At 51.0% G+C, this 26,134-nt stretch overlaps 2 protein-coding genes across 6 annotated transcripts in view; one reads left to right on the top strand and one right to left on the bottom strand.

Moving 5' to 3' along the window:
• RNF214 (ring finger protein 214) overlaps positions 1–7,994 on the top strand; it is a 51,037-nt gene extending 43,043 nt beyond the window's left edge. For all 3 annotated transcript variants that reach the window (XM_019974801.2, XM_019974803.2, XM_019974802.2), the window contains exon 15: positions 1–7,994. In XM_019974801.2, the coding sequence (XP_019830360.2) occupies positions 1–66 (66 nt within the window). In that variant the 3' untranslated portion in view covers positions 67–7,994.
• On the bottom strand, positions 609–25,819 carry BACE1 (beta-secretase 1). Of its 3 annotated transcripts, XM_019974806.2 has the most exons (9): positions 25,043–25,802; positions 10,410–10,498; positions 8,877–9,093; positions 8,275–8,412; positions 7,443–7,577; positions 6,414–6,515; positions 5,940–6,089; positions 5,506–5,677; positions 609–4,874 (listed from the first exon to the last, which is right to left on the bottom strand). In XM_019974806.2, the coding sequence occupies exons 1-9, from the start codon at positions 25,301–25,303 to the stop codon at positions 4,633–4,635; spliced, it is 1,506 nt and encodes a 501-aa protein (XP_019830365.1). In that variant the 5' UTR covers positions 25,304–25,802; the 3' UTR covers positions 609–4,632. The 3 variants fall into 3 exon arrangements, with proteins under 3 accessions (XP_019830365.1, XP_019830364.1, XP_070659582.1); XM_019974805.2 differs by lacking the exon at positions 609–4,874 and having other exon boundaries at positions 5,234–5,677; positions 25,043–25,819; XM_070803481.1 differs by lacking the exons at positions 609–4,874; positions 25,043–25,802 and adding an exon at positions 11,396–11,570 and having other exon boundaries at positions 5,234–5,677.
• Between the last annotated feature and the right edge of the window lie 315 nt (positions 25,820–26,134).

A 26,134-nucleotide genomic window follows, 5' to 3' on the forward strand; every position in this document is an offset into this window, starting at 1 on the left:
TGTATCAAATTCTGGGCCCAGACCAACACAAATGATACCTGTCCCTTTTGTCCAACTCTTAAATGACGGACCTGACTGGGAGGATGAAGAGGAGAAACTGATGTGAACAGGATGCGCGGGTTCCAGATTTCTAAAACTCTATATTTATACAGTGACATATACTCATGCCATGTACATTTTTATTATATAGGTAATGTGTGTATAGAAAGTCTGTATTCAAATGTTCGTAAATGAAAGTATGTATATTATGCAGAAATGGTCTGTCCCCCTCACCTTGCAGGTCCTCTGGGGGAAGCAGATTGTAGGTAAGGTGATGTTTCATTTGGCCTTGAAATTACGATATTCCTGCCTAGGGCTGTTTTCAGATACATGTAAAAACCAGCTAGGAAGCTGCTCTTGCTCTACGGTCACCCTGCTTTGGTTTGGCTCAGCCTCTAGTCCATTTTCTTAAGGCTCATGTATGCAGATTTGAACCCTGGTGCTCACCTGCTGTTCAGCCAGATGCCTTGCTCACTGAAAGCCTCCGGAAGCCTCAGTGCTGTTCAGCCCCTCTCCTCCAAATGGAGAAAATGAGACTGATTGAGGAAAACAAGATGTAACCCTGACAGTTTGACTTTTCATTTTGAATGTTTTACTGCGTTAACACTTGTTATTTGTACATGACATTAGGTTTACAGAATAGTCTGTTTTACATCAGCAAAATTCACAGTCCAAGAATAACAGTGTAACCAGGTCCCATTGCCCCCATGCCTCCCACAGACTTCTGTCCTCCCTGCTTCCTGGGTAGTCATCTCTTTAGAAACTAGCACAGCCCACAGGTCTGTTCTGGGCCATGCCCTCCGTTTCCACCACTGCCTTGGCTTCTGATCAAGCTCTCATAGACCAAGCTTGTGAAGTCCTCACCTTTTCCCCATTCACTTCCAGTTTCCTGGTCTAGCTATTCCCTCTTCCCCCTGAAGGTTAAGGCGGTTGGTTCACAACCAAGTTGTTTGGTGACCTTGAGTGAGTTCCAGGCAGGCACTGGGGTGAGGAGATGTCTGTGCAAAATTACTTTCAGAATGATCATGGGATATAGGTTTGAATTGTTGAAGCCAGAAAGCTATGGGGACATGTTTCCTATCAGGGAGAAAATGGAGACCAAAGTAATATGAAGAAGGGAAGTTATATTTCAAGTTTATAAGTCATTTGTTCTGTGGATAACTAGTTGGAACTGAGTCATTTTTCCACCTCTTCTTACTGAGCACTTCCAGTTCCTAGGTTTATACTTGGGAAAGCTGAGTTTCTATTAGAGCTTTGAATTTTTTCCTATCCTTTTATCTTTACTCTTGCAATGGCTTCAGGCAGATTTTTTACCAGCTGAGCCACCAGGGAAGCCCAAGAATACTGGAGTGGGTAGCCTATCCCTTCTCCAGGGGATCTTCCCGACCCAAGAGTTGAACCAGGGTCTCCTGCATTGCAGGCGGATTCTTTAACAGCTGAGCTACCAGGAAAGCCCAAGTAAAAATTAAGCATTAATAAAAAATTAGCTCCAGGGAAAGGATATTATTATATTACCAACAGCTGAATTTTTCCCATTCTTGGACCTGGAAATGCTTACTGGCACTGGCAGTACTTATGAGGGTAGCAAAGACTTTTCCTGTCAGAGCAAATAATTCTCTCCTCTGTGTTCATGTGACTCTTCCTACTTTGTCTTTCACCCGGGACTGTCAGGTCATGAACATACTCTTTCTCCTCTCTTGTCTCACTTGCCCAGGTTTACTGACTGGCATCAGTATAAGGAGCTGGATTTCCCGGGATCTCCTTGGCATCTTGTAGGGTGACTGAAATGGCCTGAACACTCCCCACTGTAGAGGTCAGATGACCCACTTTTTTTGGTTAATGACATGTTAATGTCTCCCGTTTGGCAGCTATCATGAACAGGGAAGGCGGCAATGTGGAAGACCAGTTCTTTGTTTTTTTCACTTGGGGGAGGGATTCATTTTTTATCTTGGAATCTTAAGATTTTATCTCCCCTCAACTTTGCAGCAGCCTTCCGGCCACTTGCTGTATTTTTCAATATCCCATGAAAATTTAGAAATTAGAAATGGGTATAAAGAATATTCTGTTTCTTTTCCACAAATCCTTGACACCAAAGGAGTAAAGAGAAAAAAGGAGGGGATAGGGGGCTTAACTGCTTCCTAGTGAAAGCCCCTGGAAAGCCGGCTGCCACAGGGGGACAGTGTGGTGGAGGGTGTGTGTGGGGGCCGGGTCTCATCATCGCTCTCCGCTTTCTTGTTCAGGATCCATCCAAAAGCAACACTTACATTTTGGCCTCCATTGTTCTCCCTTTTCCCTCTGTCCCCTGGCCTGCACTGGTACAAGCCATGTAGACCCACAGGGAAGGCCTCTGATGCAGTGAGTGGGGATGGCACAGTCATTTTTCTGGTGTAGATTTAAAAATAGAAATATATAATACATATTTTTACAAGCAAGAAGCTGTGGTCAAGATTTTTTTTACACTTCAGAGTTCATGGTTTCAGGATAAGAAAGGAAGAAACCATGAAAAGAAAAATAAGTACAAGTTTTCTCTTTTAAAGAAAAAAATCGGACAACGAGTCTTACTAATGAAGGGGTTGAGTTTTATGCCCTGGAAAGAGCTGGGGAAAGCCAGTTTTCCCCAACATGGTTCAAGAATTATAAAGCAGAACGTGGCATTTTCATTTCATAGAAGCAATTCTGGAAGTTTATTTACACAGTAAGTTCGGAACCGGAAGTGGACAGTCTCCAATCTTCCTGTCAGTCTCTGTGGTCATGGGGTGTTCCCAGCCAGCCAGAGCAGCATCAAGTGCAGTGGGAATGAAGAGGACTCGGATAAAAAACTGTGACTCAGTATTCTTGTTTTATTGGTTTATGGCTTGTGGGCAGCTGACTGAGGCCAGGATCTCCCGAGGCCCTCCTTGTGTTTCCCTCTGCCTCTTCTGCAGGTATGTCCACTCTCTGCAGGTTCCATACCTGGAAGCAGTGTGTTGACCAGATAGGAACAGGATCCAGTGGAACAGTCAGAGAATTCAGCTCTTCCCACTAACACTGGTCTAGTCAACTGGCTTAGAACTGATAGGGAGGAAATGAACTTGGCCCCCACTGCCTGGCCCAAGAACCAGCCTGGGTGCCCAAGTCATATGAGGAATGGGAAGTAAAGAGGAGGATGGGGCCAAGGATGGCCTCCATCAAGGGACTCTTGTGGTGAAGGGAATCAGAAAGCCTGGCATCTGCCATCCTTTCTCCACACAGCCTAGTTCCTGAAGGTGATGCTGCTGGAGCCAGAAAGCCCTGCATTCCTGACACTCTTGGCATAATACTGGTGCCACTGTGGGATGCCTTAGCCAAGTAAACGAGGGCGACCTTGAGAGGGTGAGAAGGCAACGAAGCTGCTATGATTATGTCAAGATGTTACTACCACTTACAGCTGAACAGAAAGAAATCCAGGCAGGGGTACAGAGCATCAACTCTGTACCTGTTGAATGAATCTCCAGGATTCTGCTTTCAAGGATTAGAGAGGAGAGGACTCCTATCTGCTCTTAGCACCTCAGCTTCGAAGCTCCGGAGGAATGGGGCTTGGGCGGGGTTGGGGTGAACAGGCAGCCAGGAAGACAAAGTGCAGCCCTGTTGTATTTGCTCTCTTCTGGCTGATTTCCCGTAGGGCATCTGGGGCTCCTGGGGGTTGAGGATGTTTCAGTGCTGCCTATCACATGTAGACTAGAGGGTTCAGGTAGGGACAAGGAATTAATAAGGTAGAAACTCATTTGTCAGATGGAACCTTTTAGTGGGCACTTTTCCTTTAAGAGAGCTAAAAAGAGCTTTTTGGCTAGAGAAGCCCTTTTTCCCATCGCACTTTTGGTCAGGCTGCAACCACAGAAAAGAAGACACTGGGAAGCAACACCCATCTTAGAAGATGGGTTCTGTCTTGGAGATGCTGTCTAAAACTGGGCCTAGCGAGCAGGCACTTTCTAACCTTGCCTAGCATTGATCCCAGCTGTTCCCTGTCTTTGTACTCCCTCTCTGTCTCCTCATCCAGCCACCCCCGTTTGTACAAATTATTTGTACAAATTGTTTTTTAATAATTTTTTAATTCAAGAGGCAGTCTTTGCACCAAGGTTAGGTTTGTCTATACAGTCCCTATCTCTAAAGCAAATAGCAAACTGTGCGTCCATCCGTGCCCGCTGACTGGCCAGCAGGGAAACGGGATTCGCCCTCGCTCTGCCAGGGTACTGCAGACACCTGTGGGGGGTCACCTTACTTCCAGAAGTAAGAAAAGGAGAATACTTTGGGTTGGAGACTCTATAAAGGGATGGTGGTCAAAGGTTCAGGGCTGAAGTTTCAAGCAGCAGGATTTCCCAACTCAAGTTTGAGGTGACCAAGAGTATTCCCGCTGTCAGAGTACTTTTTCTTCCCTGTCCTGGTTCCTACAGGTGCAGTCCCTGCAACCCACCTTGCCAGCTTTTCCTTCTTCTCTGTCAAGACAGAGGCATTTATGGGTGGGCGAGGCTCTTGAGGTGCCCCGGCCACAGGTGCCGTCCGTGTCTCCTCCTGGTGACCAGAGTGAACCACCAGCTGTGGTTCGGGGGGATCTCTCTCTCCTGCCCGCACGCCTCCTCACTTCAGCAGGGAGATGTCATCAGCAAAGTCGTCGTGCTGGTGCCGCAGGCAGCGGAGGCAGCGCCACTGGCACACCATCAGGCAGAGGGGCAGCATGAAGAGCGCGCAGATGGCAGCCATGACGTAGGCTATGGTCATGAGGGTCGACTCATCCGTCTGGGGGATGTTGTAGCCACAGTCTTCCATGTCGGGGGTGACGAAAGGGCCTTCCACCGCTGCTGTCCTGAACTCATCGTGCACTGGGGAAAGGGCATATGTGAGTCACAAAGCAGCTAGGATTTACACAGCAAAACGAACTTCCTGGGACAGGCCTTGAAACCAGCCCTTGAGGAGGCTGTAAATCTCCCTTCTGGGTGATTCTTAGAAGCAGGACAGACAGCCATGCTAGTGGAGGCACGGCTCTCCCCCCCAGGTTACTGGGGGCAGCAACCTTTTCCTGTCTCCCTGTCCAGTAGGAATGATACCTAAAATCCAGTCATTCTAAGTTGACCAAAAAGCCAACCCCACGTATACCTAGTAAACTCACCTGCTCCTGCTGAAATTCAGTGGCAAGCCCCTGCTAGTCGCGTTCAACTCTGGCTTGCGGCAGCTGACAGGGTCACCGCTGGCCCAGCCTGCTGCCTGTGGATCTAGAGCTTTCCAGGGTGCCGAAGCAAATGTTACTGCTCCGAGTCTCCAACAGAGGTTGCCAGTCCAGGCAGGGGTCACCATGCCAAGCGACCACAAGAAGCACAAGCACTGACGCTAGCTTTTGCACAATGGTGGCCTCTGGCTTGAGGTACCTCCCTCCCAGGCCGACGGGGGCCTGTGCCCTCACCGCTGGACAGGGTGAGTAGACTGACCCCACACCCTCATCCCTGGTGCTCTCACCGTGGCAAGCACTGACAGCAAAGCCAATTCGTTTCCGGGCCCGATCAAAGACCACGTAGAAGCCCTCCATGATGACCGCTCCCATGACAGTGCCGGTGGATGACTGTGAAATGGCGAACTTGTAACAGTCGTCTTGGGAGGTGGCCACATCTTCCACTGGCCGCAGGTATTGCTAAGGATAAGCAGTCACAGGGTGAGAGTTCGTGTTTTCCTCTCTTCCACACCATCTCTGCCTTCTTGGTGTCGATGCCCTTTGGCTGCGTTTTCCTTCGCCAGCCCTGAGCTCCACGGGTTTGGTTTCCCCCAAAGCCCTTTACCACTGGGCCCTCATCTATTTTCTCTTCCAAGTTCCAGGAAGCCAGGCCTGCTGACTATCTCTTAGTATATACATTGTTCTCGTCCTGGCATCCCACTGATTAAGGCTAGGGACATACCTGTGGAAGGATGGTGATGCGGAAGGACTGGTTGGTGACCTCACCCATTAGGTAGAGTGAGATGACTGGGAAAATGTTCCATGGGGTGGTGCCTGCTTGCCAGCACACCAGCTGCTCCCCTAGCCAGAAACCGTCTGGGAACTTCTCCGTCTGTGTTGGCAAGAAAGGGATAACAATGAGACCACCTCACCCCTCCCATTTTCAGATCACACTCACTGGGCCCTAGACATGAAGTATCTAAACCAAGGGAAGCTAAGCCAAAACCCAAGGATTAGAGGAAGAGAGCAAGAGTGAAGGCTAAAACTGACCAGGGAGACTGTGTGCAAACAGACAGGCCCATGGAAGAGAACCACTTTCAAGCGATCTAAGTAGAGGAGTCTGAGGGTAGGCGTCTTGGCTCTTGTGGAGGACTGTGCCCCTCATGACTTCCCGTGACACTGTTATCTTTGTACCCCAGTCCTTACTCCCACTGACCGAGGAGGCTGCCTTGATGGATTTGACAGCAGCTTCGAACACTTTCTTGGGTAATCGAAGGTTGGTGGTGCCACTGTCAACGATGCTCTTGTCATAGTTGTACTGAGAGGGAGAAGACAGGTTAGCATATCAAAAGCCTTTTTGATGCCAGGCGTTGGCCAGAATTGGAGGGGTGAGTCTGACTGCTTAGGGTCCTTCCTGGGTTGGCATCCTGGCTTTGCTACTTCTTTGGTGGATCTCTTTGGGCAAGTTACTGAACATCTGTGCCTCAGTTTCCTCATCTGTAACATGAGGATAATAATAGTACCTACCTCAAAGAGTTATTATAAGCATTAAATAAATTAATATATTTGAAGTGCTGAGAATTGTGCCCGGCACATAGGAAGCAGTCAGTAAACGTTAACTCGTATTTTCTTAGGTGGGTAGACATTCTCCAAATCTTGAAAATAAAAACGTCTTGTATAATACTTTTAACTTTTCATAATACATTTGCATCTGTTCTAACTGAATGTACATTAAGAATCTAGGTAAGGAATGCCCAAATAGTTCAACTGCTGGCTCCTGCTGTGTGTCAAGCACTGGGCTAAACACTTGATTCATTTTCTCTCTTTTCACCAGTCTTTGGAAAAGCTGTTTTTACTTCCATTTTGCAGATAAGGAAACTGAAACACAGCATAGTAACTTGCCTGAGGGCATGTAGCTAGAACAGAGCTAGAAACCAAGGCTCTGACTCTGAAGCCAGAGCCTTCTACAGCATCGGGTCACTCTGCCTCTCGGACGACTCGCCCAGGGTCACAAAGCAAGACGCGCTTTTTCCTTACGAGACGTTAACTCACGTGGGCCCCGGTCCCACGTTAAACCTCTGGTCCTGCTGTGACCTTTAGGTTCCTGGCAGTCCCGCGCTCAGCCCCCAACCCTCCTGCAGGTCCTGCCCCTATGCCTTATCCTCCCAGCCTCATAACTCAGGGTCTGGCCTCATGCTCTGTTGCTCCCCCTTACCTCTCCCTGCTTCCCCCTGGGTTTTGTTACCTCCTTGCAGTCCATTTTCAGATCCTGTCCATTGATCTCCACCCGTACAATGATCACCTCATAATACCACTCCCGCCTGATGGGAGTATACCAGAGGCTGCCCATGTACAGCGAGTGGTCGATACCCCCAATGATCTAGGGGAAAAAAAAGGCAGTACCCATGAGCCGACACAGAAGGACAGCAAGTCACCCAGAGTGCCAGCAGTAGGAGCAGCCATTTAGGGGCTGAGGGGGCGGCAGGGCAGAGCCCTCTGCACATCCGCGTTCTCATTTTCCTGCATCTAATCAGACCCCGTCCTAAAGCGATCGATGCTCTCTTCAGTGTGTCAAGGATGTGTTCAGGGGACGAGGCTTTCCAGGATTTTTAATTACTTGTTTCAGAATCACACAACCCTTGATATAAAGTTATTTAAACCTAAACCGGCACAATAAATGTGGAGTGAATGATAACTTGCTTATATTACAAGTTTTATTTTCTCTGCTTGTTGGAGATAGAGAACCATTCACCAGTTGTCCTAATTAATTAATAAATGGACTTTTAAACTCCTTACATCTCTGCCTTCTGATCGTCAGACTGAATCATCTTGATTTGAGAGGCCTTATTTTTACTTCCTTTGAAATTTTCCTAATCCTCTCTCCTCCTTTCCAAGTTTACCATAGGAGCCTCAAATCCTTTCTGGAATGATGCAGAGAAGACAAGGGTGGAAGAAGAAAAGTGGAGGTGGGGACTATACAGAGGTTTCTCTTGATTCTCAGTAGTGGAGCCCAAGGCTGTGGTGGAGCCTCAGAGGGTGGGAAGCAGGGGGGCTCCCCTCTCCTAGGACCTACTCACCATGCTCCCTCCAACTGAGGCCAGCGCTTCCGACTGGTTGAGGGGGAAGCCAGCGCCACAGAGCTGCAGTGAGAAGAGATTGGGCACGTGGGTCTGCTTCACTAGGGAGTCAAAGAATGGCTCCAGGGAGTCATCGGGCTGTGGCAGAGAGAGACAAGGAGTGAGTCCTGGCTCAGAGGGCCCCGGTGGAAAGAGAAATGGGGCAGGGGGCAAAAGCAAAACTTGGGAGGGTGTTCCTGGGGAAAGACCATCTTAAGGTACTGAGACTTGGTGGTGAGAGGGACAGCAAGGCACACTGGCAGTGCAAACAGAAAAGATCTACAGGATTGTTGATTCCCATCTGCTTAACCTGTCTCAGAGTTATGGGGGCCTCTCTCTTATTCTTCAAGATCTGAGAGTCAGTAGGAAAAATAGCCTGTTCCTCTACCTGTCAGCATAGTTCAGCCCTCTGTAGGGATGAAGTTCAGACTGCCACCCTGTCCCCTGTCAAGCAGCTCTTTAAACGGATTTGTTTCCCTCCCTCCCTCAGTTCCCTCCCGCCCCTCCTCTCCTCCAACTCTGTCCCTGTGCAGCATGCAGACAGAGTGCCTTGTTCCTCTCACCCGGGCGATCTCCGCGTAGGCTAGCCCCAGGATGCCCTCCCAGTTGGAGCCGTTGATGAAGAACTTGTCTGATTCCGTGATGGCAGCAATGTTGGCGCGCACGGTGACGTTGGGGCCGTGGGGGATGCTCACCAGGTCGGTACCCAGCTCCCCCTCCCACTTGCCCTGGGTGTAGGGCACATACACGCCCTTCCGGAGGTCCCGGTACGTGCTGGACCTGTGCAAAGGAGGCAGAGATCTGTGGGTGCATAACCACAACCAGTACAGGGATCTGGCATCCTACCTACTCCCTGGTGCCTAATCTCATCCCAGGTATCTCCACGCTGCTGTCAGGCTGCTCCACGGAGCATCCGTAGATGATTTACTCAGGACAGAATGTCAAGTGACCTTGCTTGGGGCTCGTTCTCCTGTGTCCACAGCTCATATTCCTAGATCTGGAGCTCAGGCCCTGCAAGAACAAGCCTAGGCTTTGTGTATTGTGCCTGCTTCTGCAGAAGGCACAGCTAGCGAGCATCTCCCACCTCTCACCCCCTGACCTTATCTCGCTCCTAAAGAAAAGGAGCCATTGACTCTTGCTGCCTTGGGACCTGGTGGTACCATCTGAGTGGTAGAGAAAGTACCAGGTGGGGTGAGTGTGGAATCTCTTCAGCAAGTTCGTCCAAGGACAGGGTTTGCACAGGCACCTCAGCAGGGTGGGTAGGCAAGGCACAGCCCTTGGAGGAAACTTGCTCATCACCCTGTGTCCTGCCGCCTGTGTGGGATCACACTGACCAGGGTGGGGGTGTGAGTAATGGGGCAGCGAGGGGACTGACCACGCTCCCTTCCCTGACTGCTTTCTTGACTTTGGAAAGTTAAAGCGGAGGGGCCTGAGAACATGGCTTTGGCATCTGCCTACAAGTCAAGGGATGGGATGTCAGCCTCTGCTCACATGTTTTCACACACAGATACACCACTTCCTGCTCTTCTATTAAAGGGGCTCCCAGATCACCCCTCACTGCCCCTCATACCTTAAAAGCCCACTTCTACTGTCCCTCCCACCCGTTAGTCATGTCCAGCTGCAACGCCGGGGATGCACAGGGAAGCATTTAGCTTTCAGTCCCTGATAACCAGGTCAGGCAGTGGGATTGTGGAAGGCTTGTCCTTCGCTTCCTTGCACTGTGTCAGGTGAGGACACAGCAAAGGGAGCTGTCACTGCAGCGTGCTCAGCAAGAGCCACTGAGGTCTGTGGGATGGAGCCCCCACGCCCCTCAGTTAAGGCAGAGAGACAGGGCACCCCGAGATTGTACTGTGAGTTTTGGGGCTGCTCTCCTCCCTCCCTCCCTCCCCCGGGAAGTTGCCCTGTCTTGGAACTGGAGCGTGTCCTGGCCGCCCCTTAACTTACCATTCCACCCAGCCTTTCTACTCCCCCTCTCCTGTCACTGGGTCACTGTCTGGGGAGCTGGTCCTTCTCCCTGCAGCTCCTCCCTGCCCAGACCCTCCTTGGCCCTGGGTCTTTGGAAAAGGGCCCTCCCCCTTGCTCTCCCTGGTACTCACAGCTGCCTCTGGTAGTAGCGGTGTAGGAAAGGGTGGGGGGCGGCCCCTACTGCGAAGTTACTGCTGCCTGTGTCCACCAGGATGTTGAGCTGCCAGAGAAAAGGGAGAGAAAGATGTTAGGACAGGAGGCCTGGACTCACTCCCTGCGTTGCTCTGTCCTGTACCCCCGGCCCGCCCCGGCCACGTGGTCTCCCTTTGGAGTGTCCAGGGTGAAGCTCCCAGATGCAGGACTGGACAGACTGGCCCCTGTTAGTACCAGGACCACAGACACAGGGTGGCGTCCTGTGACAGCCTCCTCATGGCCTCAGAAGCCTTGTGTCTGTTTCTGTCTTCTCTGCAGAACTGGGACGTTTTCTGTGTCATCAGAGCCACGTCACTGGCGCGTGCGTGTTCTCCTTCCTGTTTCTGCCATCAGATGCCCTTCCTCACCCTGGGTTCTGGCCCAGCCTGTCTGCAGAGCTCGCCCTTTCCCCTCATCTCTGGTTCTAGGGGCCACGTCACCAGCAGGCAGCCTGGCTCATCCCCCTCCCAGCTCAGAGACCAGCTATTCTCGGAGCTGGCACTGGCCAGGGGCACTGTGGGTACCAGGGTGGCACAGGGAGACCACATGTTTCTGACCCTGTCTGCCAGAATGGAGCTCCTCACGAAGGGCTCCCCTCTGTCTCAGAGGTGACCGAGACGTAGGAGGCCCACTGTCAGAGGTACTGGGGAGCCAGGAGCCCCGTGTGCGGTCCTGGTGAAAAGCCACCTCCCAGGCCCCGGTGTTGGCTCAGCGAAGACAGACAGCTGTCGTCCCGCCGTTCCTCGCTGTGCAGCTCCGTCTTCGTCTCTTCCGCCTCGTCCTTCTTCCTCCCGAGATGGCCTGACCCCTCCTCAGGCGGTCAGCCATTTTTTGATGCCTCCTCCATCCTCACAGGCAAAAAGGAAAGGCCCTGGTCCCCAGGAGCACAGTGATCTGTCAAGAGAGTCCTTTCTTGGCGGCTTACTGTGTCCTTCGCCTCAGCTCCTCCCCCGACCTTGGGGCCCTCCATTTCTGTATCGCTTCTGCTCAGTGCCGTGAAGTCAGCTGACCTCGGCTGTGGTGCAGGCTCCGACCTTGTCACCCTGGGCAGGTCACTGCGTTTCCCCCCACCATCTGGTTCTTTGGCTCCTTCCTGCTCTCAATGGTCCTCTGGGGCTCTGCTGACTACACCCCCCCAGCGCCCACTTGCCCAGCCCTCGGACCCCACCTCCTCTTCCCAGCCCCCACTCCTGGCCTAGCTCCCCTGTCTTCTCATCCCCCCAGCCCAGCCCCTACCTCTCCCCTCTGTCCCTCTCCCTGGTCTCTTAGCAGCCACCAGCCCCAGATGCTGCGCTTTCAGAGAGAATCAATAAAGCAGGAGGCACAGCAGTTCAGATTTCAATCAACCAGGTTAATGATTAAAAAGGCTGCTTCACCCACCCACTCCTCAGGACGCCCTCCCCCACCTGCCAGGATTCTGGTCCCCACCCTGGGGGCTGGCCTCAGGTTTACAGGGATCCCTGTTACCAGTGGACCCCAAAGAAAGAGGGTCTCCTCCACAAGCTGGTGCCCCTGATTGGGTGGGGGGTTGGCGTGGAGCACGGGCGCCTGGCCGGCCCTAGGGGAAACCAACCACCCTTGACCCTGGAATGGCAGCCTTATCTGGGGGCTTCAGGCCTCCCCATTCCAACTCTCTCTCCTGCAGAGGGAAGAGCCCTCTCTGCAGGTCCTTCCCTTCCCAGCCCGGAGGCCGCCGTCTCTCCTGGTGCCCTTCCAGTCCCAGCCTTTCTCCTCACCTGAGGAAGGTCTCCCCACTCTGCCCAGGGAGGCAAGACTCCCTCCACTTCCCCCCTCCCTCTAACAACCCCCGCCCCCCACCCCCACACCAGGAATTCAGGCTCCCACTGCTCTCCCTGCCTCCCCCTCTGCACCCTCCACAAAAAAGGGGAAACCAAAATAAAGCAGTTGCCATTTCCTCCCGAGCAAATGTCCTTCTGTCAGTTTGCCCTTTGCACTGTGACCCTGCTTCTGAGAGAAGTGATTTTGGTCCCGTCCTTCCCACATCTCTATCATGAGTCCCCTGGGCAGCCTGCAAGGGGAGGGTTTACATGCAGCCAGATCTTAGCTGATGCCCTCCCCTCTTATTTCACCAAATGGGGGCCTCCAGATGGACCCCCCCACCCCCCACGATTATCGTTCCCACCTGTCCTTGCTGTGCTGTGTCCTGCCTCTCAGCGGACCCTCCTCCTAGCTCGGGAGGATTCAACTCTCATGCCACCCTACCCCCACCCCCAAATCTGTGATTCTTCCTATTGGCATTTATAAATGCTTGTCCCTTCATTAAAAAAAAAATCTTTACTCTCACACCCGCCTCCAGTCACCCTCTCTCTCCTTTCCCTTCACAGCCAAAGTTATCGGACAAGCTGTCTTCATTTCTCCACCTCCTACTCATTCCGCAACCCATCCTCAAACTGAGTCTCGCCTCTATCCCTTCCTCCGCTCTAGCACAGCCCTTACTACAGTTACCAAGGATTTCACATCACCAAATACAAAAGACTGTTTTCAAATTAATCGTCATCTCACTTGACTTCTCCAGAACATTCAGTGCTGCTGACCCCTCCCTCCTTAATAGTTATTTTTTATTTGACTGTGCCAGTCTTGGTTGAGGCATGTGGGATCTAGTTCCCCAACTGGGGATCGAAGCTGGGCCCCCTGCATTGGGAGCTTGGAGTCTTGGCCACTTGACCCCCAGGGAAGGCCCCCTCCCTCCTTGAAACACTCGTCCCTGTCCCCCTGTGGCATACTTTCCTCCCACCTCTCTGATGGATCTTCTGTCTACTCTGCGGGTTCATGTCAAGGCCTGGGCTTTGGTCCGCTTCCTCTCCCACTCTGCTGTGTCCCCAGGCCATCTCACCCATGGCAGCAGCTGTAATTACCACGTATATCCCTGTGACTCTTGAACTTAAAGCTCTAGTTTCTCACTCTTTGTTGAACTGCCTCAAAGACACCTGAAATTCAGGATGGCCAGGGCTGACCTTACCTGGTCCTGCCCATCTGTCTTTTCTCCAAAGTTGCCTCTGTTAGTCACCATCCATCTGTTCCGTAAGTCAGCAACTTCAGAGACATCCTAACACCTTCCTCTTCACATCTCTATCCAAGGCATCAACGAGTCCTGTCCAGTTAAGCTTAAAGGCCTCTGAAAGTATTCACTTCTTGCCAACTCTTTTGCCACCCCTGGCAGAGCTCTCATCGTCTCATCCTAGAATATCACAATAGCTTCTCAACTGGTCTTGGTACATCCACCTTGATCTTGCCAACTTGTTTCTGTACTGTGGCTAGAATGTTCTTTCCAGAGTGTAGATGTGACCAAGTTACCCTCCCATGTCAATGGTTTTCCTTTTGCTATTATAATAAAGATTTAAAGCTTTAATGTTTCCTATAGAGCCCTTCATGGTCCAACCCTGCCTCTTTGTAGCCAGCCTAGCTTGTCCCATACTTCCCCAAGCCCTCTGCCCACCAGCCACACTGGCCTCATTTCAGGTCCTCCAATCAGCCATGGTCCCTCCTCAAAGACTGTTGCGTGGGTCATTCACTCTACGTGGACCATCCTCCTTTCCACTTGCAGTTCTGTCTAGTCGTCATCCTTCAGTCTGAGCTCAGAAGGGACTTCCTCAGGGAGAAAGACCAGGTCATATTCTCTTGTTAACATGCTTCCATAGGACTTGCCACTGAGTCTCACCTTTCCTTGTGTCTAATTTTTTTTTAAATCTCCATTGTGTCCCCAGTGCGTATCACAGTGCCTGGCGATAAGTATATCTTATTTATTTATTGGCTGTGCTGGGTCTTAGTTGTGGCATGCGGGATCTAGTTCCCTGACCAGGGATCAAACCCAGGCCCCCTGCATTGGGAGCACAGAGTCAGCCACTGAACCACCAGGGAAATTCTCATAAATATTCCTTGAATTAATGAATGGTTAGAGGAAAAAAGGGAAAGAGCTAATGTACCCTATTTTCAGGGTGAGGGAGGGATCTCTCAGTGGCCCCCAAACTGTGGGTGTTTTTAGATTATAGGTGTGGCTCTAGCTCAGACCTGCCTTCCTCTCACCAGGGCCACTGGTTTGACTGGCAGCCTGGAGTGGGCTGCCGTCTATGGGGTCGCACAGCGTCGGACATGACTGAAGCGACTTAGCAGCAGCAGCAGCTGGAGTCCTTGAATCATCTTAGGTCTTCCCCATCCCTTGGGGCCAGGTCAACTCAGAAGCCTCTGTAGCTCTGGCCTTGAGATGCCCAGAGGGCCGCAGCTTGGGGTCAGGACTAGGTCAGTGCCAATCACTTAACAAACAAGCATGCCCCTGGGGGCCTTTGAGGGCTGGTAGCTTCACAGGGAAGTGCTAACAAGCCCTACAGGGACCAACACACCTGCCCATTCTGCTCTACTAGCAAGGCTCCCCTAGAGGGGTTTGCAGCAGCAGATCTTGGATGATGAGACAGGCATGGAGCTGGTGAGTTCAGGGTAAACTCCTTGTCCCCCAAATCCCACCTGTCTTGGCCCCTGCTCTCACTAGCAGATGGGAGTTGTTTCCATTCTTCTGGATGAAAAGAACCTTCAGGAGTCATCTGTCTACTTGCCTGGAGAGATGGGAGCTTGTTCTCATTCTGAGAGTTCTCCAGTTATTAAGAGTTATTGTTTTGGCCAAACAAACACAACTTTTCTTGGCAGCCTATGCTAGGGTCTTACCACTTTTGCATACCTCTGGGAGGGGGCTGTAACTCTGATTCTTTCTGCTAAAGGAAAGTCTGTTTCCTTCTGTGTCGGCCTCAAAAGTCTGTTTCCTTCTGTGTCGGCCTCAGAGTTTATGGGGAAGAGCCCTTATAGTCTTGTATCACAAGCCTCTTGGTTGAGATGTAGGAGCCTTTCTTCCATTTCACGGAGGAGAAAACTGAGATCAAGGGAAAGGATTTAATCCCTGATACACACAAGCCTTCCCAGGTGACACGTGGTAAAGAGCCCACCTGCCAATGCAGGAGACATAAGGGACATGGGTTTGATCCCTGCAACAGGAAGTTCCCCTATAGGGGGGCACGGCAATCCACTCCAGTATTCTTCTGTGGAGAATCTTGTCTGGAGTCTGGCGGGCTACAGTCCCTAGGGTTGCACAGTCAGACATGACTGAAGCGACTGAGCACACACACAAGCCACAAAGCTTGGGTCGTTTGGTTCTGCCCATCCATGAGAGTCTGCTCTTTCATCTCCTGACATTCCTGTCTCTCATTTGGAAAGGAAAGGCAGATTGTTTCACTAGTGAATCATTACTGCTGTGTCCATGCCCTTGTGTGATCCCCCGTAACTTTGACGCGGACTTGGCCACATTACTTGATTTGACCAATGGGACACCAACAAAGGAGGAAAGCAGAGGTGTAAGTGTGTGTGCACTGGGCGGGGAGGGCACTGGCCTCCTGGGGTGTGGCCCTGGGATTGTACGTGAGGAGGCTCTGTCTTGCCTCCTTGAGGTTGAAAGACTTCATGGAGAAGGAGGTGCGGCCGGCCCAGCTTCATCTGGCCCCCAGCTGACCCACCAGCCACGTGAGGAGCCCAGGTAAGCCTGCTGGAGAGCCACAACCAACCTACAGAATCCTGAGCGACGATGACTTGTTTTACTTTGTTACTCTGCATCAGATAGCTGATAAAAAAAACTTCCTGAATTAAATCCTGAGACCCTTGACGTTGGGGATGCCTAACCACTCATAAGTCAACTCCAAATGCCATCTCTTCCCTCTCTCCCCCTCTCTCATCATGCTTCTCAAGTTTCACAGGAGCACAACCATCTGTCACCTGCTCATAGTCCCTTCCCTTTGCCTGAAATGTTCTCTCCCTGTTTTGTCAAACTTCTGCTCAACTTCCAAGTCACCATTTAAACGTTCTTTTCCCCAAAGGTCTCGCCCTGACGCCCCAGCCCAGCCTGGACTCTCACAAGTCCTCAAGAACACGTGCTGCTTTGTCTACCCCCTCATCCAACTTGAAGCCATTTATCCGATGTCTGTCTGTCCTACACATGGCGAGCTCCACAAGGGCAGGGGGCACGTTTCTGAGCTTATTATCTAGTTCTTACCTAGCTCTTAGTAGATGCTCTGTAACGATTTTTCTTAACCATAATTGCCTCATTTGGTGCAGGTTTCTGGGACTATAGATTCTCGCTATTGGTTCTCTGCCCTAGGGTCCTTTCAGGGGTGATTTCCAGTCAGACACTGTGTATAGTGATGATAACAGTGGATGCCCACCATACCCATGAAATTGATGGAGTAGCTGCACAGGTTCTTAGAGCAATTGGAGTGACTTCAGGACTTGCTGGTCCCAGAGGCTTCTGAGTCAGCTTCGTCTGCTTTCCTAAGTGGATATCCCCAGACCTGAGTTTGCCCAAGGCTGAGAGAGAGGGGCAAGGAAGGACACAAGGAGCAAGTCAGCAGCTGGGCATGGCAGAGGGCCAGCGCAGCACGCAGCTCCTGCCTCGAACTGAGTCTGGCAATTTTGTCCCATCCAGGCGCCTCCCACTTTGACCAAGTCAGCTGACCTGATAGAAATGGACTCCTGTCCCAGACATCCTCTGCTTCCACTTCGCTCTCCAGGCTGAAGCTGGCAATTGATACCTGGGAGCAAGCAGACTCCTTGGTCTTGGGCTTTTTTTTTTTTTTTTAAAGAATCCCAAGGAGGCTGGGTCATCCCAAACCCTAAGGGTGCCCTTCCCACTTTAGACAGGCTGCTCCGTTTCCCCTAGGCTCAAACCCAGCTCAACTAATATTTATCAGTGCTTCCTATTCAAATGCAATGATAAATGTAAATGGTCAAAAAACATATATGCCTACTATTCTGAAACAACAGATCTAAGACAATGGTTTTCAAATGTTTTTTTTAAGCAACAGAAGCTTTTTCCAATCTCATGCATTATTCCAGTGTATCGAAGAGAAAAAAGCAGAAATGCTGTGGTTGGAAGAGAGATTTTACTTCCTGTAACTCCATCCCGTCCTTGCCTTGAAGTGTCTCTTTAGCACCTTCAGTCTCCACGAAACCCACTTAGGAAATCCTGCTCTGAGGGCATCACAGCCACTGCTTACTGTTAGATGGTGTGTTCTTCCTGTTGTCTAACCTCATCCCATCCACAGCTTACAGGGGCTGTAATCATCTCTATCAGGTGAAAATGAAGCTCATCTCTGGCATATACCCACTTTCCCCCGTGGTGCCCAGTTATGTCCCCTACATAGGTCTGTTTGCTCGAACCATAAGGAGACGCCAGGGTTCAGGCCTTGGGCTATCTGGTGAAAATTCCACAGGTGCTGGAGTCAAACAGTTGGTAGTGTTCCCCAACCCCGAGAGGCCGACCCAGAAGTCCAGCCTGTACGTGGTGGGGTTACAGTGGCCAGCAGCCAGGGTAGCCTCCTGCCAGGAGAAGCCCAGGGAACTCTAGGACCAGGAAAGTGGTCTGTTTCCAGAACTCCCCACTGCCCAGGCCCCCAAGCCAGGTGGCTCCCAGCAGACAGAGAAGTTAGTTGTCAGGGAGGAAGCTTTCCTGAGGGATGTTTCTCTTCCTGGATTTTTAACCAGTTTTCTGCTTAGCTCTTTACCAGAGATACCCAAGAAGGGCTCCTGACTGCCTACCTTAGTGAGAGGACACAGTCATTCCTCAATGCCTCCCACTCCCAGCTCTGAACTTTTTCCTTCCAGACCTGGGGAGGTGAAGGAGGAGACAGGCGTGAAAGGACAGCCTGAGAGTCCTAGCAGAGGCTTATGTACAGTTAAAGCCCAAACCCCAATCTGGAGGTCGCCTCCCAGTGCTGAGGCCAGCACTGTCTGGGGTTGTTGGGTTTTGGGGTTGTCTAACTTAAAGGGTGGTTCTTTGAGTTCAAAAGTTTTCAACCTTTTAATTAATTGTAATAGGGTTAGGTTTAATTTATTTATTTAATTTATTTAATTAAATTAATTAATTTAATTTTCAACCTTTTAACTCAATCTGCCAGTCAATCAACCAAACCTGGAATTCCACTGTTTAAAAACAAAACTGACCTATGCTGAGAGGCCTGGGAGACTTGGAGGCAGGTGGGACGGGGGCGTGCCTGGTGAGTGGAAAAGTGGAAGGTACAGGGTCTGCCTGCTTAGCTGTCTCCTAACCTCTCCCTCACCCTTGAGGTCCTGTTACAGAATCCCACAAATCACAGTGTGAAAATCATTCTAGGGAAGGGTCAGGAAAACCACTTCGTGTCTTCATGGTTTTTTTGTTTTTTTTAGAAAATATTTATTTGTCTGCGCCGGGTCTTAGTTGCAGCATGTGGGACCTAGTTCCTTCACTGGGGATCGAACCCTGGCCCCCTGCATTGGGAGCATGGAGTCTTAGCCACTGGACCACCAGGGAAGTCCCTTCATGGGTTTTGAGACCCTGAATCTTCATAGTTTTCTTTCTTTCTTTTTGAAAATATTCATTTACTTGGCTATGCTGGTCTTTGCAATACTCAGGATCTTCAGTCTTCACTGCAGCATGTGGGATCTAGTTCCCTGACTGGTGATGGAACATGGGCCCCCTGCAGTGGGAGCACGGAGTCTTAGTCACTGGACCATTAGGGAAGTCCCACTTGGAGTTTTCTACTTTTCTGATTACTTTTCTTTGCTCTCTTGATCTCTGTACCCAATAATCTTCCCATAATCATTTCTGTCTTCTCTCTCCATTCTCTCAGAGAATAAGTCTGTTTGCTAATTTGACTTCCATAGCTACCTCTCTGCAGGTGATCCTCAAATCTTCCTGTCCAGTCCCAACTTCTCTCCTGGTTTCTAGATCCCCATTCTCAGCTGAGGGCTTCCCCGATGGCTCAGATAGTAAAGAATCTGCCTGCAATGCAGGAGACTGGGTTCAATCCCTGGGTTGGGAAGATCCCCTGGAGAAGGGAATGGCAACCCACTTCAGTGTTCTTGCCTGGAGAATCCCATGGACAGAGGAGACTGGTGGGCTACAGTCCATGGGGTCACAAAGAGTCATGACTGAGTGACAAACACTTTCACTTTCATTCTCAGCTGGTTGCATCCACAAGAATTGTCCACTGGCATCTCAAAGTCAACCAACATGTCCCAGACTATAGAGTGCTGGAACGAGCCAAGTATGTGGATTTGGAATCCAAAGATCAGGATTTGAATCCAGCTCTGTTCTTCCATAACTGAATAACTTGGAGCAAACCACTTAATCTCTCTGAGCCTCAGTTTCCTCCTCCCCAAAAGGGACATGCTAATACCTTGCCTGTGTAATGAAAGCAGAATAACAAACATGGAATTTTGGTAAACTGTACTGTGCTGTAAACGTGCTCAACTGCTCAGTCATGTCTGACTCTTTTACAACTTCATGGGCTATAGTCTGCCAGGCTCCTCTGCTCACGGGATTTTCCAGGCAAGCATACTGGGGTGGGTTGCCACTTTCTCCTCAAGGGGATCTTCCTGACCCAGGGATCCAACTGTGTCTCTTGCATTTCCTGCATTACAAACAGATTGTTTACCTCTAAACTGTCTGGGAAGCACGTTGTGCTTTGAAAGCTTGTTCCTTTTGTTGTGTATCTTGACACAAACACAGTCAGAGAAGTTCAAAGGAAGTGGACTTCTCTTCCCTCTCCCCTACCAGGGGCAGGGAACATCCGGTTGACCGGACAGGTGATGCCATCTCTCTGAAGACTTCTCCTCCTTCACATCTTCTTTCAGACCCGTGCGTCCTAATTGAGATTCTCTTCTTGGATTCTAGACCATCCAAGTTACCCTGCAGCCTGGAAATGTGTTCCTGGAACCAAAATTCACTAGACCATCTCTCTGCTGCCTCCAGAATGAAGCCCAACCTCGAGTCAGCCTCACAGCATCCTTATCACAACTTCCAGCTTCTTAGCATAGCTCATGTCTCTCTTTTTGAAGTTTTTCTCCCCAACCACTCTCCAAATAGCAAAGCTTTCTCATTTTTCTAGGCCATATTCAAATGCTACCTTTTCTAGCAAGCCTTTCTTAACACTGTCAGAAGTAGCCGCTGCTTTCTGTATACTTCTAAGACTCACTGTTCTTCTGGTTTTTGGGGGTTTTTTTTTGGCCATACCTTGCAGCATGCAGAATTCCCAACCAGGGAGCAAACCCACACCCCCTGCAGTGGAAGTGTGGAGTTTTAACCACTGGACCACCAGAGAACTAACTTCTCATTGTACCAAATGTACTTGGTCTTACATGATATTTAGGCACTCGTATCTGTGTCTTACCAAATCATGAGCGCTCCAAGGACTAAGACTGACATATCCTTCTCTTTTGTACATGGTAGGTGTTCAAAAAATATTTGTTAAACTGAAAATTGACCACCACCAGATTTCAATCCTAACAGTTAAATTATGAGCCCCATTGTTTGGATGGTGATATGCATACCTTTCCAATGAGATGACATTCTTTCAATAAAGCGAAGAGAATGAAAATGCTTTCTCAAAGAGCTCCAGTCCTGCACTTACAATGGCTCATCAACAGTTCTACTTAGAAGTCTTACACTTTATTTATTCATTTGCTGGACACTTTTTAGGTGCCTTTTCTGAGTATGATGCTATCATAGATATTAGCTAAGGAGAAATGAAATCCTGCAGAAAAATAATCAATTAAAAAGGACATTGTCCTCAAGAGCTTGGTGTTTTATGAAATTTTTATGTCACAAAAAACAGTGACATATGCTGATGAATACAGTAAGGGAGATGAGAAAATGGAAGCAGGATCTCTAATAAACTCTCTAATAAACTCTTTTCTCCTTCAAGATACACAAATAGGTAGGTAGTAAGGCTGAGTAGGGCTTTCCCAGGTGGCACCAATGGTAAAGAACCCATCTGCCAATGCAAGAGACATAAGAGACGCGGGTTTGATCCCTGGGTCGGAAAGACCCCCTGGAGGAGGGCATGACAACCCACTCCAGTATTCTTGCCTGGAGAATCCCATGGACAGAGGAGCCTGGTGGGCTACAGTCCATAGGGCTGCAAAGAATTGGACACGACAGAAGTGACTTGGCACAGCACACACGCAAGGCTGAGAGGGAAGTCAAGGGTGAGACAGGGTCCAGTTTACTGACCAGCCAACTGGCCAGTTATTTTTCAGTCCCCATTTATTCTGCTAGAATCTTAAAATGGTTAAGACCTTTTTATATAATGCAGGAATTACTGGAAAGAACAAAATAATCTATATAGAGTTTATTTTAAAACTTTTATAAGCTGTAACCATAAATACAAAGATATATTCGTATATCCGCACTCCTAAACCATCCCCTGCTGCCAACTTTCTCACAAATGGTCTTGTCATTTTCTAATTCATCCCAGATGGGAATCTTGAAATCGTCTTTGACACCTTCTTCCTCACCCTCACACCAGTGTTACCAAGTCTGGTCTAACTGCCTCACACGGTCCCTCGCAGCCCGGTCTCCCTCCCATTTCCCCCGCTTACAGACTCACGCCGTCCTTGTCACAGCCCTCCACACTTGGGCCTTTGTGATGGAGCCTCCTGCTACCTGCATCCCTCAGTCCCATTCTTTCTACAATTCAGGTGTCTCTTTCTAAAAGATTGCTTCTTTTGTCATTCTGCTGCACAAATTCAATTTTCCCCTCACTTTGGCAGACCAAAGTCCGGCCTGGGTTTCCTACTGTCTCCTGAACAAACACGCGTAAACCCAAACACACACACCTCGTTCTCTCATTCACTGTGTCCTCACTTGGTCTCGGGGAGATGGTGGGAAGGGGTGGATACACAAGTGAAGCACGCAGTTTGGGGGGACCTTTCTTCACTGAGATGGCCTCGCCCCTCCTATCCATCCTTTAAGACCTTGCTCACAAATGCTCACAGCACATCTCTGTGAGACTTTGCCTGATTCTTACCTCCTCCAGGACATCTATAGGGACTTCCCTGGTGGTTCAGTGGTCAGGACTCCATACTTCCACTGCAGTGGTCATGGGTTCAATCCCTGGTTGGGGAACTAACATCCCGCATGCCATATGATTCGGCCAAAGTAAATAAATAAAGTGAAGAAAAGAACCCCTCCCTCAGAAGAGTATAGATGGAAAAAAATTAAAAAAAAAAAAAAAGCAAAAAACACCTACAGAATCCACTCACTGTATTACAGGTCAGTAATTTTCAAACCTGAGATTCAGCCTGAGATTCTGACCTAGGTATGGGTGCGTGGTGCGAAGTCGCTTCAGTCGTGTCTGATCCTTTTGTGACCCTATGGACCATAGCCCACCAGGCTTTGCCATCCATGGGATTCTCCAGGCAAGAATACTGGAGTGGGTTGCCATTTCCTCCTCCAGGGACTTAAATTTTCACTTCCACACTCAAGCTCTTTGAGGCAGAAAATACATTTCCTGTCTCTTTGTGGCTCAGTCTCCCAAATCCAGCAATTAGTTGCCTGGCACACAGAAAGTGCACCCCAAGTTTCACAGTTACTTGTTCAGGGCACTGTGCCTTTCACGTTCTCATTTGGTGCTTCCAAAGCCCAGGGTCAGGAAAAAGGGCATCCTTCTCCCAGACTGCTGGGGGGAGAACTGAAGTCACCGAAGAGCACAGACTGGCTGGCGTTGGCCTGGGAGCTGTAAGACAACCCCCAGAGTTGCCCCATCTGCCACGGGCTCCTTGGGCTGGTGCTGAACTTTAAGCCTGCTTTCCCCTTCTCCTGGGAAGGAGGGGGAGGGAGCTGACATTTATTAGGAAATTGCTCTCTGTCAATTCCTGGGCTGAGCGGGTATACACTTTATCTCAAGGGTCCAAGGAAGTATGGTTAATAGCCCCCCATTTACATGTTCTACATGTAAAATGTGGAGGCTCAGAACACTTAAGTTTCTATGCTTCCTTGCAGAGCACAGAAGAGGCAGAGGTGGCCAGGCAAGTTAGAAGAAAGTGATTTCACATTTACTGGCGGTCAAGTATGTGTCTAGGTGCATTGTTTTAAATGCTTTCACCTACAAAGTCTGTTAATCCTCACTATCACCTTGCAAAGGAGATCTCATATCACCCATTTTAAAGACACAGCAAGAGCCTCAGAGAGGTTATATAATTTTCCCAAGGCCACACAGCTGGGAAAAGGAAAGGCTGTGGGTTGTGGAGCTGGCATTCCGGGTCTGTCTGACCCCAAAGCTCTTGTTGGTCCCACAGTCTGTCCTGTGTCCATGTCACAGGATCTATGCACAATTTGCACAATGCATCAGTAGCAGAAATGGGAGTAGGAACCTGGTCCCACAGCTTCCTGCTCCCTCACAACACCTGGCCTCCTGTTGGCTCAGGCTGCGAGAGGCCTGGATTCAGGCTCTGTCCTTCTACTGCCTCAAGTCCGATTATAGTCCCCTGTGCACTATAAGGGGGGGAGCCCAGAGCCTGGATCCACTGGGGGGTGGGGGTGAGAGATAGGCCTGGGTGGCATGGACCTTGGAAGGCTTGCTTCCATCAGGTAATTGGAAAGCGGGGGTGTGCTTCTCCCCCAGATTTGGTGTAAGTGCTGTTGAGAAGTCCAGGAAGTGTAGCGGTTCCCTCTGCCCATAGACACACTCCCACCTTGGCCGACCCTCCCAAGGACAAGCCTCCCAGACACAGATCCGGGGGAGGGGGGTGGCTCAGAGATGTGCAGGCTCAGATTCAAGGTGACACTCACCAGCACACACTCAGCCATCCTGCTACCCATGCCCAGACTCCCCCACCGAGGAGGCAAATGCTCACAGAGGTCAGCCACAGCAACCCAGCAGAGGGCTGCTCGTGGCCAACTCCAACCCGGGCAGGGGCGCAAAGGTTGCACCTTCCATGGCCACCTAGGAGGTACCTTGGAGGACTGTCAGGAAGCATGGGGCGTGGGGACCTGGCAGGCAGTGTTTTCTCCATCGCTGCCACCCCCAAGCACCTATCAGCTCATGGAAAGAGTCTCATGCTTAGAAGGGGGCTCTGGCTCCTTCGTTCTATGCAATTTACAATCTGTCCTTTCCCCAGGCTCAGTTCAGTTCCCTCTGGCCAGTGCTCAGGGAGGCATTAGGTGGGGGAGGGGCTGGAGTGCAGGCTGCAAAGGGGTGGGGAGGAAGGAGGGACAGGGGAAGGCAACACTCAGCTCACAGCTTCTGGCTAGAGTGGAGGTCACAAGAAACCTCGCTTCACTACCCTGCGGCTGCCCAGACAGAGAGAGAAAAGGGCTGATCCAACTCATGCCAGGATCCCTTGGTCGGAACCCTAGATGCTGAGATTGGGCGACCAAGATCCAGAGCAAAGGGGTGGGGAGACTCAGGCATGGTGTGGGCTGACACCTGTTCACAGCCCCTGTGGTTTGGACTCTTCCCCAGATCAGGCCTCCCCAATCCACGTGTTTTTCTTGTCCCCAAATCCTTCCTGAGGGGTGTGTGTATAAGACTAGGAGTGAGGGGAGGACAGTCAAAGCCTGTGAGGGGAAGGGAAGTGGGAAGCGGGGCTTTGGGGCTGAATGCTGCCACTATGATCCCAGAGGACATGTTTGGGAGAGGATCCCTCCAGCCCACACCATGCAGCCCCCATTTTAGCAGGAGCCCCCCGCATGCTGCACCCCCAGCCTCTCTTCCTCGGCTCATGAGGAGGGAGGGCAGGGCTGGACCAGCGACCTTACCGTCTGTGGGGGGCTGCCCACGGTCATCTCCACGTAGTAGCCCTGGCCGGACTTGCCCCTCAGGTTGTCCACCATCTCCACAAAGCTGCCCCTCCGGCCGGGCTCCTCAGACTCCTCGTCGGTCTCCCGGGGCAGCCGCAGCCCCAGGGGGGCACCCCCCAGCCCGCTTCGCAAGGGCAGCCGGATGCCGGGCTGGGAGCCGTGGGCAGGCAGCACCCCAGAGCCCATCCACAGAAGGAGCCAGGGCAGCGCTTGGGCCATGGTGGGCCCTGGCCTCGGGGCACTCTGGGCTCACTTTGGCCCACGTCTGTCCCTGGGGCCTGCCCCCAACTCTGGGTGCTAGAGGTGGCTTCTCAGGAGAGTGAGCAGGAAGGCATCAGGGCTCCAGAGCCTGCAGGCCCTTCGGCCGGCCCCTGGGCCAGGAGGTGGGGATCGGGCAGGAGAGATCCTTAGAGACAGGAGGGGAGGAGACGGTTCCGGAGCCTGGCTACATCTGGCTGGTGGTCCAGCCTCAGCGGCGGTCCGGGAGAGGCCGTCTCAGGCCCCCCGGGGGGCTGGGCGGGGCAGGCATGGAAGGTCTGAGGCTGCTTTCCTGGTCTTCCTGGTGGGGCGGCGGCAGGGGAAGGGTCAGGGGCTCCAGGCTCCTGCAGCTGCGTTTGTGGCTCAGGCCACCATAATCCCAGCTCCCAGCTCCCAGGCAGCCCGGGGAGGCGGAAAGACTTGTGGTGGTGGCTGTCAAAGCCAAAGGGTTTTCGCTTTTCCCTGGGATTGCTGGGAAGTGTAGTCCTCCCACGGCAGGCAGCCTGGCTTCCGGGGTTGGTGAGGGGTCTGGGATGCCCTCTGCCGAGCCGGAGTCCACCCTGCAGAATCCTGGGAGCGCGGGAAGGGCCATGGAGATGGAGTGGTGGCTGACCTCTCTCATTTCGTTAGTCCTTCACTGGGCATTTCTGGAACACCCACTGTATGCCGGGCACTCTGCCAGGCCCTGGGGCCACAGAGAGAAATAAAAAAATGCACATGCAGCACTCAGAATGATGGGACTTTAAGAAGTAGGGGTTTGGGGGTGGGGAGAGTCCCTGGGAAGACTCAGTG

The sequence above is a fragment of the Bos indicus genome, chromosome 15, assembly GCF_029378745.1.
Source record: "Bos indicus isolate NIAB-ARS_2022 breed Sahiwal x Tharparkar chromosome 15, NIAB-ARS_B.indTharparkar_mat_pri_1.0, whole genome shotgun sequence".
Classification (NCBI taxonomy): domain Eukaryota; kingdom Metazoa; phylum Chordata; class Mammalia; order Artiodactyla; family Bovidae; genus Bos; species Bos indicus.